The 18,091-nt window shown below is 41.2% G+C and overlaps 1 protein-coding gene across 2 annotated transcripts in view; it reads left to right on the forward strand.

The window, feature by feature from the left end:
* The window catches only part of LOC137295988 (carbonic anhydrase-related protein 10-like), a 116,342-nt gene extending 111,907 nt beyond the window's left edge, over window positions 1-4,435 (forward strand). For both annotated transcript variants that reach the window (XM_067827605.1, XM_067827606.1), the window contains 3 exons: window positions 796-924; window positions 2,797-2,842; window positions 4,271-4,435. In XM_067827605.1, the coding sequence (XP_067683706.1) occupies window positions 796-924; window positions 2,797-2,842; window positions 4,271-4,293 (198 nt within the window). In that variant the 3' untranslated portion in view covers window positions 4,294-4,435. The remainder of the gene's footprint in view (window positions 1-795; window positions 925-2,796; window positions 2,843-4,270) is intronic.
* Window positions 4,436-18,091: the final 13,656 nt, after the last annotated feature.

An 18,091-nucleotide genomic window follows, 5' to 3' on the forward strand; every position in this document is an offset into this window, starting at 1 on the left:
CTGTATGGCGGCGGTTCAAGTTGCCGACATCGTTGCTTGTGACGTTTGTTCAGTTTGACAAAAATGAAGCTGCAGTTTTTTTCCCACACCCAAATGAAATGCAGCAATAAATATATTCCTTCCTGAGTGAAATATGCATTTGAAGATAGGTAAGCTACATGACCTATACGCAAACCTTAAAAAGTTTACCGAGACATTTATTTAATTATTTTGAACTCATGTTGTGTTCGCTGATGAGCTGATGTGGCATTTAACTTGGTGTGTATATCAACCACGTCCATATCGACATACACCTGACATTTAACATTGGAGAGGCACGCCCATGTCCACAGTCGATGGTCGTATCAATTACGCTGGTACAATGAGAATGTTCTATATAACTTATAGGTCTCAAGTCAGATGTATTGATTTGACATTTAACTGGACAAAAGTGACAGGCTCGTATATTTTGCAAATGTTGGATTTATCAATAACGTGTTCTTCTTGGTTACCTTCTTCTAGGCAGATGGCATAAAGTCTCTGTAAGAGTTTCGTTGCTTCCCTTACCCTATGTTGACTTCACTTTACTGTCAGCCACTTTCCAAGCTCAGATGTTTCGCAGCACCAACCTGCAAGGATGTGGTTCTGCCAAAGTATAAATCGGATCGAACCGGAACTTGAACACACAGTGTTTCTACCCTGTGGAGTACTCCCTGGGAATAAAATAATTGTGGCGCCTCAAACTACTGGACTAGCGTTTGGTTTCTATTGATTTCTAAAATTTGAAGTAAATTTTTAAAGTTTTGTTTGTTGCAGCTGACGTCATTACGTCGCCTCCAACAAGGTATAAAAGACGATCCAAACAACATCGTGGCCAACAACAACCGCCCCATCATGCCAATAAACAACAGAGTGGTTAGAACCAACATCAACCACCCGGGGACGGTAGGGACAAGTTTTATTCGGATCTTTTAAAGCCAAAATATATATACCAATGTTTTAGCAAAACAGATGTTTCAATATATCTGAAGACAGAGAAATAAGTAAGCAGACGCAGTTGTTTATTGGCGTCCTCGACAATTCAAGAGTCAAGTCATTTAGATTCTAGCGATTTCGAAAATCAGAGTAGTCTTGGTATATTGTGAAACATGCGTGATTTGCGCATATAGATATTTTTAACTTAAAAGTTTCAGTTGAACGACTTTTCCTGATAGTGGGACACAATATAGTGATGTCAGAGATGTAACTTAGCTTTCCCTAGCGTTAATCACAGTGTATTCTGGTTCAAATCTCTGCCGGGAAGCAATATTTACTCACTCACTCATTCACCCGAGTTCGATTCCCCTCGAGTAATTGAATGTTCTGTTGGGCCGTCGTGCAGGGAATATTCCAACACAATAACGAAAGTAATAAAAGTATCTGGGGCCGACAAACCAGTGATAGATATCATGAGAAACACCATCAACTGTCGCATATGTCTAGAACATTGCTAAAAGCGGCGTATAACTAAAATCACTCACTCATTCAATATTGTGCGTTGGTCTCTTTACCATCTCAACTTTCTGGCATATTTAGATCGGAAATATTCGTCAAAGGTATGTGCATCTGGAATTGCAGAAAATTGTCTTCAATAGTCTGAATCCCCATCAACAAAAGTTTATCACTTCGATATATCTTCCCTCTAAATACTGCAACCAAATGTTGTTCTGTGCAGCTTAAAACAAAATTCAATCGTACCTGTTTATATCAGTTTCGGTAGCAACCATAAACCATCGTGCCTCACTCTTAAAACACCGCAGGTGCTGTAACACAAGAAGGAGATTTTGATTGAAATATATTTCTTCCACAAATGGAATTTGGTTTTGTGGGAGATTCATTTTTCTTAGACGGGCGTCAACGTCATATTTGATTGAATTATTCTTCATGAGTCGAAAATGTGTGAAAAATTCGATAGCCTGATAAATTCAACTGAAGAAACAAATTTCAAGATGACAGCTCTTGTTAAATCTTACCCACGTTGTCCCGTGGTGTATTACAGAATTATGTTGGGATTTTTCAGCGGGTTTTATCCTATAGTTTGGGCGAGGTTGACACCGTATATTAGAACGTCTGGGTCACAGAAAGATGATTCAGTTTAGAGTTTTGAGTTGCCTCGCCAAGTTCTCTTAAGATTCCCTGATTTGGTTTTGGAGTGAGTGAGTATTGTTTACACTGCTTTAATCAATATTCGAGCAATGTGAATTCTTCACACACCGTACCTATGTTGGGGAATCGAACCCGGGTCTTTAACCACTAAAGGTTTGAATCTAGATTTCATTTTCTCACTCCCATAGTCGAATCCCATTCGTCTAAGGAACCATAACTTGCTGAGCAGATGCTGGGCAAGACACACATATGGATGCCTATGTCTGGATAACCCAGCTCAAACCCATCTGTATATCCATGAAGACTTGGAACATAGGACATGTAGACGCACTGATCTGAAACCTCGACAAAAGAAATCTGTCATTGTTTTACAAATCAATCAATCTGCTATTTGTGACAGCTAACGTTTGTTGTGCCGCCACAGAACGCCATGGAACAGCTGTTTCCGGTGGCGCGAGACTGTGCACATGGAGTTCATGCTCTCCGTGTGTTCGTCAATGTGTTATGTATATTAGCGGGAAACCTTTCAGAACTATTGTTTGCACTTTCACGGGTTATGCAGATCCTAGAGGTCAGGGCAATGAAACCGTTTGCCTGACAGCTAAATATAGGTAAGTGACGTAACGCTACCTTTATTATTCGTATATGAAATGATTTTTCCCTTCTTTTCAGAGCACAAGCAACATATGTGGGATGACAAGATACACATTTTATCAAAGTGAGTGATATTAATATTTAGAGCATTTGCTTTTCGTACTTTCAGGTCTGTTTGCTTATTGTTTTATTGTCGCACTAGGAGTATCACAGCTATATGTTGTCAGTTACTTTGGTCAGTTACAGTTTGGAACAGACAATCCGGTGACTGACATCATGAGCATCTATTCTCCTTATTGAGAATCAACGACAAGCACGTCAGCGATCCAGATCACCCCGTCTGTCGAATCTTATGACAAACATGGGTTGCTGCAGACCAATTCTTAGGCGGATCATCACGATACTGATTTTGTGACTGTTAATATGTATGTCACAGATTGTCGTCAATTACTCCAAGGTCCGGGTTAGTGTTGGTCGTCAACAATGCATGAGTGCCGTACGAAGCGACTCACGTGATCAGGTGGAGACGCTCACTGACACGGTTGACATTTTATAGTAACCCTGCTACGTAGATTGATGCTCATGCTGTAGATCACTGGATTGTCTGGTCCAGACTTCATTACCAACAGGCCGCCGCCAGATAACTGGTATATTTCTGAGTGTGGCATTAAACAAATAAAACACTGCCATAGATTAACGTCACACTTGGAACTTCCCGGTCTGATGCCGGTTATGGAGTATTTTTAGCCCCACTCGGTACTCTGTACCGCTGTTACACTAACTTGGCAGGTTGATATGACTGGCAGCTAGCTCTATCCGTCATCACTTGCAAGGTTAGGTAATATCGTTTTATTTACAAAGTAGTGTCAAAATAGAAAGAAACTTATTTTTCCCGTTTCAAAATGCTCCCAGTGGGAATATCCAAAACATGCATCGACAAATATCGTTCAATGCGATTAAGTGGGGATGTTTTTACAAAGCTACTTTTCAGAATAAAAATCTGAAAATTATTCAGTGCAATTAAAATTCTTTTCATCTTCTGTTATATGTATCTTGAAGTACCGTTTAATGTGCGCAGACAACCTTACTTTAAGAGTATGTTAAACTAGTAAACAATTAATGTTTTCTATTTTCAGCTTGATGTTAATGTTTCTACAAAACCTTCGTACAACTTTAAGTACCAAAAATAGTTAAACGTGTTAAACATCTAAGATCTACATTAAACTGACATCCCATGATGTAACGGAAATAGCGTTCAATGTGACCCTTCTGCGGTGTAGTGGTTAAAGCGTTCACCTGGAAGGGGAAACTCGCCTGTTCAATCTCTCGGCATGGTCTTACCAATGGGTTTTAGATGTTAGATGTTAGATGTTAGATGTTACATGACAAGGACCTGTCACAGTTACATGTCTGTTTGAGTGGAATATCCATGATAAACTCCTATTGGGCTAGCACTTGAAAACTGGCAGTTGCTGAGATCAGTACAAGCAGACACGCCTGTTCTACGCGGCACTGGACACAGGTTTAACCTGACACCCATTCTGTTTTCCAGTAAACCCGTCCCTTGATGTCTGACGGACGACCAGGATGCAGTATGACCGTGCTGGCGCCACACTTCAACATTGTAACATAATGTATGCATGTCGCGTTTTCTGTCATATTTATATATTTTTGTACAAATGTAGAGTTGTAATAAAGGAAGAAAATTAGAAATGTATGAAGGAGTTGTTTTGTTTCCCCAGCTACAACGTTTGGCTCAGTTAACCAATTCCTTTTCCGAAAACACACCAACCCCAACCAAATGTCACCTGTTTGAAACTATATCTGCATATATACGACATAGGTCATTGCGTTAAACATTACATCACTAAATATAGAAAATATTGTCATTTTTAAGTACTGGATGGATGAACATTTACAAAAACAGCAAGGACCAGCAGTTTGCCAAAGCGTTCCTCGTCAGTGGCTGATTTTGGCGTTTCCAAATATGACGTCCCAGTTATTTGCAAAAGTGCTCAGTTGGGGACAGATCTTGGAGAGCTGGAACAGTTTCTCATTTTGTACCCAATTTTGATACGGGTAACTTTGTGCACAGTTTCCATTTTATTCGTGTAAATTCGTTTTTGTTTCTTTTTTTTTCACAAAATACGAAGTGCAAGTGTTGGAAAATTGCTGATGGTGGCATTCAATAACGAACACAGTTTCGTTTACTACAAGTGTCACATCCTATATATTTTTTCCTGGAAGCTCGGACAAAATTCCTCCAAATAGTTTAGACAGCTTGGTTTTTATTATCCTGCTGTTTAGGTTGGACTCAAAACGACCCTGTTGGGCGAATATTACAGCTAATTGGTCTGGGGCTGGTTATTCATCAAACAAGAATGAAGATGTAACATGGTGACAATCTGAAGAAGTCATTCATCAGATCTGATCGTTAATTCAGTTATGTTTTTTCCTGTGTTGTTCCACTCCTCTGGGCAAAGCAGAGAAAACCGTCACACAGCACGCAACAGTTTCAGATACCGCTGATTCTTCAACTTTTCCTGCCTGGAACCCGTGGCAGATACATCCGTCACTGTTTAGCCCACCACGCAAGCCCACATATCACAACACCGAGCCGTTACCGTAACAATAGCTAGACGTTATAACTTATAACGCAACGGTCGTGGACCGGTTCCAATTCAACTCAGTCAAACGCTGCAGCAATGACAACCCCTCTAGCTTCATTCCTAAACGATATGAACAATGTCCCTCTCCCTGTCACCCCGCATTACCAGTGCTTTATAGGGAGACGGAAAGATCACCCAAGATGACTATAAATCTGTCTCAGCACCAGAGTTATCTTTAATCATTGTCCTTGATTTCTCGCAGATTGGTCAGCCCGTGAACGAAGCCTTTAAAACCATGACAACTTTTACTCAACGGATATTGTGGAAAGGTTAATCACATTTTTTTTCATCTGAATGATCATTACTGTTCCCTACAAAAGTACTCAGTCTGTTCGACTGCTGGACTGTCTATACTACTTTGTGACGGTTCCTCCTGTTTTGGTGGTGTCGGTTGGACGTATTTGTTTTGGGTATACTCAAGGTGAAAAGTAAAGGACCATGTGTAAATGTTGGGGATCGGTTTAGTGTTATATTGGATTTGGATATATTCAAGGTAATAAGATGAGGAACATGTACAAATATCGGGGAACGGTTTTGTATTGGGTTGTTGGTCACAATGCAGGCAACCGTTTGATTTTGACTTGAATCCTGTCTACCTAAACGAGCTGGCAGTGGTCCATCTCTCGTTGGCTGCGACTGGGCGACCATTTACATGCATTGTTCCAATGTAGGGAATGAAAGCAATTGGTCGACTACTTGAAGTGAGTTTGCAAACAGAAGTTGCTCTCGCCCAAATTAGATATCATCAGAATAGGATGTTATCGCTTGAGGAGTAGGTGTGCCCCCACTTGTACTAGGCCTGCTGATGCACCTATACACATGTCCTGTCTTCATCAAGCTAAATGTTTTGATTTGTGAAGCACCAACATTTCATGATTGGTACAATGATTGTCGGAAGTCCCAAAGTTGTGGAAATGAATGTCGTCTCTTGGGTTCGTGGATCGTTATGTGGATCAGTGCACTGAAACATTGCCGACGTGAAGTTGAATATCAACACACTATTCCCTCCTAAACTGTACATACCTATCAGGTTTTTTTTATATCGTTTAAATCAAAAGAGAAGAATTTATTAAACTGTTGTTTTATTGCTTTCATTCGAGCTGCCGACGTTTACCGCTTTGGTGAAAGCTCAGACCATGGTTGTGGTAAAGAAAAACCCAGAAACATTATCAGGTCTAACTTTTAATTCCGCTTCACCAAATGATCACAGGTTCCTAGTATGTCCAAGGGATGCAACTCTGCACAGCGAGTTATAGCGTTGAAGGCCATCGAGCCAATGGCGCCCACATGGTCATAAAACGAAAGTCTGTTTAGTCGCAAATCTAGGTTCGGATGATGCCGACACGCAAACTGGGTAAATATTATTGATGCGTGACAGCTGTTTAAAGTTGTCGAACTTTAATTAAGCGAAACAATCCGAAGACTATTGTAAGATAAAGTATGAATAATAATTGATGATTGTCAAAATACGGTCTGTTTGATCGTTCAGATGAACGATTTTCCTCCAGAACGTTTTAATGATTACATCAGGGTAGAAATGCTTGAAAGAAAGAAGCTTGTGTATGAGTGTATTTGTGTTTTCTCTGATCTTGAGACGTTCCCCACAATGACAGGTGATATCATAAACCTCGTATATCCGGGTTTCACAACAAGCAATCATCAAGTAACGTACACGAAAAGTCAAATCTCGACTGAGCCAAAACCTATTCAACTCCTATATTTAATGCCATTATTCATTCAAAGGTGCCCGATTTCCCATTTCATTAAAGATTAGTACAGATTCGTGAAGATCCAGCTTAGAATTGATCTTCAGCTTCCTGTGCTTGTCCTAAGAGGCATAACAGTTTATGTGATATTCCAGCGATGCCACTGCGAGGAACACAGGCAACGGCCGTCACACATTGTAGGCGTGAGGGGAATCGAACCTCAGCATTCGGTGTGAAATGCGAACACTATACAACTTGGCTACCCCATCACCCTTGGTATGACGAAGAAACACTTTAACATTTAAGCTACACGCGTCTACTTTATCAAACGATACCTCCACAAAACATTCATTAAATACCCATGACACTACTCTTGATAATCAGCAGTTAGTTGTTAATTAATTAGTGATTAAATGTAAGGTAAATTTATTTCTTTTTTCGGTCTGATCTCTTGCTGAGAGAAAACTTGAAGTTATTTAAGACGTTATATTTGTGGAAGTTACGTCGTGTTGTTCAGACAAGATGGACTTGTCTCAGATACCAAAAGCTCGTTTCTCCATGTTTACAAGGAATTGTGGGATTCTCATGATATGCTACCATTCATCATGATGCATACTCATGTTTCGATGTATTTCCAAAACCAGATACTGTTCGTCAAATATCTGTTGAGATTGTTTCGCGTACAAATAGTTGAGGTGCCTCGCCTGAATATCAGATCTTGTCCAATCTGTCGGACCGAATCGCCTGACCATCATTCTCTGACGAGCTGTCAGCACCAAACCCGTGTCTGGATGAGTTCCACAAAGTCTTGAACCATTAGCACGTCTTTCCTCCAACATCACCTCCACTCCATGATGTGGTTGGCATGCTCTTCCATGTGGGGTTATAATCAACACACTTATCCTCTTACAAGCAGATACCCGGGATAGAATTGCTCTTGAGTAACCAATGCTAGTCGTAAGAGGCGACTAACGGGATGATATGGTCAGTCTCGCTGGCTTGGTTGACACATGTCATCGCATCACAATTGCGAAGAAAGATGCTCATGATTTTGATCACAAGGTTGTCTGGTCCAGATTCGATTATTTACAGACTGCGGTCATACAGCTGGAGTGTTGCCAAGAGTGACATTAACCAACAAACCAACGAAACCAAACTTACATTAAGATCTTGGTCTTCATCAACCAATGCTCATCGTAAGAGGTGGCCGTCAGGGACCCATTTCACAAAGCTCTCGTAAGCCTAAGATCTCGTAACTTTTCTCGTAGCAATCATACCCCTTTACTGTAACATAGGAGGAATGCTACGAGAAACGTTCAGGATCTTAGATCTTAGGTTTAGGATCGTATCTCAATTGAGTAGATAGATGTTTAAGAGGTGAGTCATCGGATTGCCTGGTCCACACTCTTCTAGCTGAAATGTGGTGTTAAACAATAAACAAACCGCAATCCGTGCAACAAAAGGAAACAGTCTAAAATTGTATAGTTATGTCACCTGACGTCAGAGCTGTAGAATCATGCCTGATTACATAACTTAAGCGTTCTCATATTAGACATCATTCATTAGAGGACAGTGTGTTATTTGTCTCATGAAAGATATTTTACGACATTCTGCAAACCGGATAGCTCTATGCAGGTTACGAAACGTTGAAGCTTACCTGTACTGAAGGTTTTTTACGTTAGAACCGCGATTTGTTGTAGCTGACCTTAGTATAGATTCATGTGAAGTAATATCATGGCACATAGTCCAGTCTAAAACAAGGGTTTGTGAAGCCCACTGGACGCCATCGACCAGTTTGATCTTTCATTCAGAATTCTGAAGACCAGCTGCTTGTGTTTCTGTGGCAGATTGTCGTGTATGCACAGGAAAATAAACGAAGCAGCATCCCAGTGGGACTTAACGAGGGAATAAACACAATGAAATACCTGTCTCGGCGTTCGGGTAGACAGGAACTCAGTCAGTGTTCAAGTTCACGAGATTTGTGACTATCACAACTTGTTCGGAACCACATGTAACCACAGCCAGATCAAAAGGAAATAAGTGATGGATGGTGTGAATGGATATGGCTTGTATAGCGTCATCAGATGGATTGCCGACACGTGCCAGTCAATATCCGGGACATGGGGAATGTTGATCAGCGCATGCGTAGTACAAGGAACAAATATAACAGCACCCAAAGGATTAAATAAACCTTCACCCAAGCAGCGGTCTTTCAACATCATCAGAGAGATTGCAAGATTTTAATTACTATGTTATTCCTTAAAAGTGTGTTAGCCGCCGATGAGGCAATCTCTCGCTGCTGTTCCGTATTCAATAAAGCATGTACTTTGTGACGTGAGTTCTTTTAAAGGGACTTTTATTTTCGCTCTTATGTCAACGTGGTGATTGAATAGTTACGTTTGTTCTGATGAATCTGTCAGTACCTGATCAAAGCAAGTGTGGACGTCCCCGTCATGAAATCCCCCGAAATGATGTATTTTGTCACAGGTTGGTGTTAAAACTGTTTGCGTTTATGAGATGATACAGTGTTCCATCACATGGTCAATGTGTTGTGTCAGTTTTGCCAAAGTCACTGTAGGGTCTGCAGATTGCCCAGCGGGAATATCGGCTTCGGTTTGTTGAAACCGCCGTAGAATCTCGCCTGTGTATTGCACAACTTAAGTCTTTCCATGTTATGAATTATCCCTAGTCAACACGAGCTCATGTTCTCTGTCTCACGAACGATGCTTGGGTGTTTCTGGGTTCGCTATGTTACTGCTGTAGATTAGCCGTTCTGAAGGTTCGTGTGAGATAATATCAGTCCACACTGCCCCTCGTCCGTCGTGCCAGACTAGGAAAAGGTTTGTGAAGTCCACCTGACATTTTGAACCAATTGGACTTCACCTGTCAGATCACTGTAGAGATTGTAAGACCGCCCAACGTCGACTGTTAGCCAATTTAGACTGTAAGATTTACACCATCTGTGTTTGGTCATAATGACGTCAGCTGCAACAAAGGCAAGTTGAGAATATTACAGCAGAGAGGTAATTAAGTTAACATAGACAGCGTGAAGCTGGGACCCTCCATCAAGACGCAGCAATTACCTAATAGTATATTATTTGTTTTGTGAACAAGAGTTGGGTTATTCATTTACTGCTGTCTCTCTGTCTGTCTGTCTGCCTGTCTCTGTGTCTGTCTGTCTCTCTCTCTGTCTCTCTCTCTCCCTCTATCTCTCTCTTTCTCCCTGTCTCTCTTTCAACAGTCGATCATAAGCATCCACACATACAAGCAAGTATGAAGTATCCACAGACCCCTTCATGGATGGCTGATATTGGTTCTACTCGTACTGTTACAGGCATGATGGGGCGGTAGTTCTTGGCCACAATTGAATCACAATTCAGTATAAATTTAATGTAGTCCTTCTAAATTCCAAGGACAATAAAGCTGTGGTCGGATCAATACTCTCTGCCCAGGGAACGTTTGGTCTTCTAGATTTCATGTTGTCTTTAATAACATTCAATATTTAATATAATGTTACTCGTAACATGCTCACATTTGTGATCTCTTTCAACAGATAAAACATTCCGTCTCATGAAATAAAAGCATACAGATAAATTATACATTACAGTACAAAGTGTTTCTGTTTGATGACATGCAAGTATGCAGCGTTGTAAAAATAAAAGGTCACCAGCTAGATAATACTCTCTGTCATTGCCCCCCTGCTGATGATATTACACAGAACCCCCAACGAGACATGGTACAGACCGGGAATATTTTACATTTCTTCTGGTTTAATCAATATAGCTTGACAGACTAAACGCTGAAAGTTAGGATTAATTTTGTGGAACTCTAAAACTGGCAGCTTAATCAGGGTTAGTGTTCAACATCTGTAACAGGTCAGATGAATTGTCATCGTCACAATTCTCATGAATCACCTGATATTCTGAATGTCTCAATCAGCATCCAGTCAAATCTGAATGTGGCCCATTTTGTGCTGTGGTCGTGAGTTGGCTGAGAAGCTTTCCACCACTAAAGACATTAATGGCTAATTTCCCAGTTGTCGCCTGAAGCTATGCAGTTTCACGATGATATCCCTGACGATGGCGCGGTAGGACAGACTAATATCAAACAGGTGTCGTGTAAATGGCACCGTTATGCCAACAAAGAGTCTTAATTGTTGACAAACAGCAAACAGTAAAAGGGTCGTGATTGCAGCTCTAAGCGTGAAAGTCCAGGGTTCGATTCCCCAAATGGGTACAATGTTTTGAGTCTTTTGGTCCTGGTGCGTTTGTTGTTAAAGGTGAAAGAATCTGCCTCATCCACCTTTGATATGTTCGGGATCAGTGTTACAAGGAACTAACCGTTTTCCAAGGCCATAGTGTATTTGGCTTACATATGTATCATGCATTTTCAGTTATGTCTGTAGTCAAATATTAACGTAAATCTAACCATGGTTTAACAGGGAAAACGCGCCAAGCTCAACTGGTGTAAAGATATATATATATAACTCCATCACGTAACTCGAAACTTGACGTCAGTCAGCTTGTACATTTACGTTTCTATTCCCGTTACAAGAAACGCATAATGACACTTCCCTGTCGTGGTAACTTCCAGGTGCCAACTTCGATATGACAGCTGATATATATCCCCCGCGGTAGGTAAATACTCTTGACAGTGTAGTGGAAACTCTACCGATCCCTTTGGGTGGTGAATACAGCCTGGACTCCCACGTCGACTCGAGAGGAAGTCGCTCGTGGAAGCTCATGGGACTCAGTTTGCCATTAGCTTCAGTAGAATGTCGAGTCACTGGAGAGTGTGTTTGCTAGAATGCAATCAGTATGGTTGCCTTAGTACAAGAAGTATCTAAGCGTGACATAAACAGACACAGATTAAGACCCTGTCATCGTCAAAGAAACCGTGAATGTGAAAGTAAGTCTCACATTTTACAGACAGTTGAACTATGATGTGAATTTGGTCTCCTGGCTCATTAATCGCAAGGGGTAGTCTTGTGGCTAAAGCGAAACCGGGTTCTGTTTTCCATATATTACAGTGCATATATTTCCTCATACATTTATATATTTTTCAAAAATTATTCTTAACTACAGAAATCCGTATATGAGCAAGTCTCTGTGTATAATGTATCTTGTTTATGACACAACTTGTGAAGCACAGCGACAGGCAATAAGCAAACGCGTCCATGCCAGCCTTAATTAATCACAGATGAAATTAGTGAGCTGTGTCGGCACTGGCCTTTCTTCTCGGCTACATCCCATGCTCAAGTAGGCCCATCACAGCAGGAGCATGTATACCACCAACTAGGTCTTAATCGAAAATCAACTTTACCATCATACCATCCTCTTTGTCTTGTCGTAGATGCCATGACCACGTACTGACAGATATTTGGATTAGCTGCTGACACAAGCTGACCATGGCTATACCATCAAGATAATCAAGTTTTGTTAGGTAATCGTCTCCTTACCACCTACCTCGTATAGTAAACCTTGTTAGCATAGGGTAGATAATGCATATGGAAAACTCCAACCATAGAGAAACTTGATAACGATAAACGGGTAGCTCTGTGGGTTATAAAATCCTGGGTTTTCCATCTCAGGCACACTTGCTTGAATAAACCCAAGGAACTCACAGCTCTCTCCTTTCTTGTTTCAAGGTTCGCTCCCAATAGTTAATTCCCAAGTCGAGGCTTGACAGCCCCTTTAGCCTAGTAAAGTTAAAGGTTGCCCTAACCGGCAAACAAACTGTGTTATCTGGTGGAGATGCCGGGACCAACCCTGAAAGCTACAAGAGGAGACTGCGAGGATACCATACACCAGAGTCCCCCTCTCGCAACATCACCACCACGGTTTGACACAACACTACGTCTGACAACACCATCACCACCTTTATCAACATACGAGAACAGGTCAGATATCACATCACAGTACACCTCCCCAAGTACAATGGACAGCAGGATGCTGAAGGTTGGTGGGCAGATTTTACCAATTTCAGCATCCTCCATGGATATTCTGATTACAGATCCTGTAGAATTCTGCCATTCTACCTGGACGGGGCTGCAAAGGTGTTGTTTCAAGACCTACCTGAGCCAAACTCAACCCATGTGGAATGATGGCCATGCGCAATGTACCTTGTCAGTCTACTGAGTATTCGCCACACTACCACCTTTTCGGGAAGGAAATGCAACTTCCCTTTGGCACTACCTTGCTGCCAAAAGCTACTCTTGGCAAAGATGCACTGGGTTATCTCCAAGACCTTCTGTCAAATCTAAATCTTGTTAAATCACTTGCAAATGATAACATGTCTACTGCAAAGGACAAAAGCAAGGGTTTTCAGGATACCAGAGTCAAGGAACCTTCTTATTCTGTTGGCGATCAGGTTCTAATGACTGATCCCACAGTCAAAACTGGCCTTTCTCCCTAACTACCAAAGAAATGGACAGGGCCTCACAGAATCATTCGGATTGGTCTGAACCACACGTACAAACTGATGAATACAAGCACAAAGAACATAAATCCTTCATTCATGACAACAGACTCAAGTCTTATACACCTCCCACCCCACGTATGCAAGTGTCACAACCCACCCAGCATCTGGCAACACCTACTCAGTCAACATCCTCCCACCCTGAAAATCTTTATAGACAAACTTCACAAACAGTTACTCCAACTCTTTCAATGTCTTCGCAGCCAAACAATCCTGTCACATCACAACACATGTCAAGCCAACAACCCGTTTCACCTGATAATGCACCAGACAACACTCACGCATCATCTTCCCAACAAGACGAGCAACTGTATGATGTGAAGCGCATTCACAAAACCAGAAGGAGATCAGGAGAAACCCATTACCTAATTGAATGGGAAAACGGCAACACAGATATTTTGCAAAATCATAGGTTGTGATATTCCATGGTATTCCTCCGGACAATATATCGCCTTTGGTCAAGATAGATGAGCTCTGACCAACCCTTACAGGTAATCAAATTGCCTTGTGTTTTATAAGTGGTACGCTATGAAATGTTGCGGCCACAACTTTCCTGCATTATGGTCATCCCATCTGACTTGTCCCTTGGTTTCTTTTTTGTCGTAGGTCCATCACGGGGAGCCACTATCCTATCGTTAGTGCTGCTATTTGTGAGTCCTGCCCTAGATGAAAAACTGATCCAGCGACTAAATTATGGAGTACTGTTTAAGCCATCAAGCCCAGTACATTTCGCAACAGAACAATGGCTTCACACGTATGAGATTAGGCTACCATCTAACCCAACCATCCCTTCCTTGTCAACATGCTCTACCTCAAATGCTACATGTCTTCTCATCCAACAAATTCAAACCCACCTTCTTTCTCTGCAAACTAAATGCATCTCACACCTCCACACCTTTCGTGTACAGATAAAGCAGTTGATCCCGGAATCAAAATTGAAATCTCCTTCAAGGTACCAGTGGGCACTATTAAGTTTTGTAGGGACCTTTTCTAAGCCTCTGTTCGGCACTGCAACTACAGACATGCATGAAGTCCATTTTGGTGCCCCCGTCGTGATCCCACTATCGTGGGATAGTGCTAAACGCGGCGTAAAGCTAAACTCAATTGTTTATCATTAATGCTTGTCTATGGCATGAAACTAACGTCCGGATTTTTGCCCACAATTTGAATTTGTTTGTTACAGCAACTGCATTTTCCACTTTGTCAAATGTATTTCGAATGGAAACTAGCTATAAGACTTTACATGTTAATTATTTTCGTGAAAAACACGAACGTAGACGAAGTTTCGTGAAAAAGGATTCGACTACCGCATTTGATCATGGACTTGTCGAATCCAAGGGAGGTAACTCTGCACAGTGCATTGTGTAAATGCACGTTTGGCTATTTACTTTATTTAAGGACACAAAATAATAACTTATCAACGTATCATTTACATCCGAACAGAAAACTAAAAAACTTCGTTTCTTTAAGGAACTCTTGTCTATCATTTATGAAAGAAAACCACAACTGACTATGTGGATTTAGCAAATCTCTTTTGGTGGATTTTTATGTTTAATGTTTGTGAGTATAGCAAAGCTTATGACTTTTTCAGGAAAATGTCGTTTCTGTCGTAGAAACAGCGCTTATCTTGCATTGATTCATTGCTGTGATATTATACTGCAGCCCTTATCTTACAAATATTTGATCAAGTTTTTTAATGCCTGTTATTCTGTTTAGCAAATGTGAGATATTGTAATATCTGGTGCTGCAATTAAGTGTGGAAATCGGAAATCGTCGGAAATCGAAGCACCGTGTTTTAAACTGCAACAGCAACATTCCAGCTATAAGGCGTCGGTCTGTAAATAATCGAGTCTCGACCGGACAATCCAGTGATCTACCGCATGCACAATAGTCTGTGCAAGGTTGCCGCAGTTGTATTCCTTGTATGTCTGTCTGTGTCTAAAACGTAAAGTGCATAAGACGGTTTAATTGGTAAATATGCAATGATCCCATCGCTGATTTAGCTTAAATATTGCGTTAAACATCATTCGTTCACATAAAATTGATTGCCGAAGTGATCAAACATCATCGGAAATGGGTAATAAAGAGCATATAGTTTCCATCTTCACATTTCTTGATGTCATCTGTTTAACGAAATCCATTGACATTTACTGAGTTGGAAATGGGTTTTCAGTGGCTTTTAAGCTGAAATTTAGTGACTGTTTTTCGACTGGCTATTAAGGCCTTTAGCCTTCAGTAGTAGGAACGGATGAGGCTTATCGACCTTCCATCTCCCAGAGTTACGGTTTACTCCGCCGTTAGATGCTTTTGTTAAAGCGATATGTTGTGATGAAATTTGCCCCCAGTAATACACAGTGAAGGATTTCGAGGTAGATAGAATGTCCATACGAGGCTGAAGTACTGACTAGACATTTGATGTTTTGGCTGTTTGACGGATTTCCTTTTAGCCAAATTCCTCAGGAGTCGTTTTGAACATGATCAGCGTACATATATTGCTCAAAGGTCATGCGGAGAAATTTGCAGTGAGTGGCCTCCCCTAGGCGCACCAGAGCCCTGTTATTCTGTTTCGAATTTCACACTTTCAGCATTGTACATCTTGGTGTAAAAGTTGTAAACGACTAAGATATGCTTGACTTCGGGCTTCCCATCCGAAAGTAAAGTGGCTCGTCGAGAAATGCTGGTACGTGAAATAGGCGTTTAAATCCCATAAGCTCACAAGATGAAATAGTAGTAAACCCAGAATCAGCCTCCAAGCGACATCATAGTGCCGTGTGATAGAAGCAAACAAACGAGCACAGACATTGTGCTTGAGTAACGTAGAAATATGACCAGGGTAAACCAAGATTCGAACCCAATATTATTTAGCACATGGCATTCCCAAGGAACAATGAACAGTCCCCCACCACGTATCCCAATGGACCCATCAAAATAGAAAATAATGGTCATGCAACCCTCGGTGAATTTATTCGCCACCCGCACGTCCTGACTACCATCTCCCACATACATCAGTGTTCATGTCTCCCTGGGTCGCCACATTCCTCTTATGCCATTATGTCTGTGGACATGTTTTATCGTGTTTTATCTAACGTAACAGATCAGCTGCAAGTTTACATTTCATGCTTTGTAGAAACAATGATCTGCTAGTTTCTTCTGCCGTCCAGTAGGATGTTGATGAACGTTGTTGAAACATGGGTCGCCGTAGCGTGAAATTAGGTCCTGTCGTAATGTGGTCTCCTGGGACATCCGATCACAGAGACATGAGGACATCAGTTAGAAGGCACACAAATTGTAACATTTTAACACTTTATTTAGCTACACATCCGTTAAAACCAGTTTCTATATTATGCAACATAAAGTAGGACAGCTCTTTATATCCACCGTTTGTGTGCTGCTCTACATCTACTGGCGGCTGTGAGATAGTCTGGTGGTTGAAGCGTTCATGCCGAAGACCTGGGTTCGAGCCCCAGGATGAGTACATTTTGTGAAGCCCATTTCTGGTGTCTTCCGCCGTGACGTAAAATGAATATTGCTAAAAGCGGTCTTAAACTATCCTTACTGACTAAAATAGTCCGTGTTAACAGACATAATGTCTCCTAACGGCGGGCGAGGACGATGTGCTCTCCGTCGTCTAAGACATTTTACATTATGTTTGCAACATGTACTGTTTCCAAGCTCGGGGAGCCTAGTGGTTAAGGTTGTTGCCCGCCACTGAAGAGAGATGGTCGGATTCCCATGTGGTTTCCATGTTCAAGGTAGTTATAACGAACTCAAAGGGACTGTAGATTTCTGGTCGACATAACCGTTGCTCGTTATACGCAAGGAAGATCTCACTGGTGAGGTCATGTGACCCGATGAATGACAAAGTTGTGTCACGTGTACATTGTACTGTGGGCATTCATCTCCAACGTATTGGAAGCCAACACGTGGTAAGGCTGGAGTGCCGGGGTATTTGAAACAGAGAATTTTGATTTATAAAATGAGATCACTGTACAGAAACCTACAAACCTACAGAAATGAACTTTCCAGGGCATTCAGCATATACAACAATAATATATTTTTTAGCAATATTTTCCTTTTTAAGCAGTGTTTTAATTATGACGCATGTAATTATGCCCCCAGACCAGTCGACCCGGGTAGAGACCATCCAATCAAAGCCCTCGTCACTAACACCAACTATTACGTCATGCACGAGACTTGTTTTGTGTTCGACAAACCCATATACATTTCAAAAGATATTTTTTAGCAGGTTAGATTCATTGTTTGTTCAGTTTAATGGTTACCTTGTCTTTTTGTTATAATTTTTTCACATCTGCATATTTTGTGACAATCTTCAGCTTTAAGATCCGGCTAGTTTGTTTTCATCAACCCAAAACTAACGAGATCTGGCAGTGAGGGTCGCAGCAGGCTTGATAGTTGTTGTCGTGTGCCAGTTGAATATACCTGTGCTTATGTCACCTGTTCAGTTTGACAAAAGGAATCAGTTTTGCCACAGCCAAATATAAAATGCAAAACTATTTACCT

Source organism: Haliotis asinina, chromosome 9 (genome assembly GCF_037392515.1).
Source record: "Haliotis asinina isolate JCU_RB_2024 chromosome 9, JCU_Hal_asi_v2, whole genome shotgun sequence".
Taxonomy (NCBI): Eukaryota; Metazoa; Mollusca; class Gastropoda; order Lepetellida; family Haliotidae; genus Haliotis; species Haliotis asinina.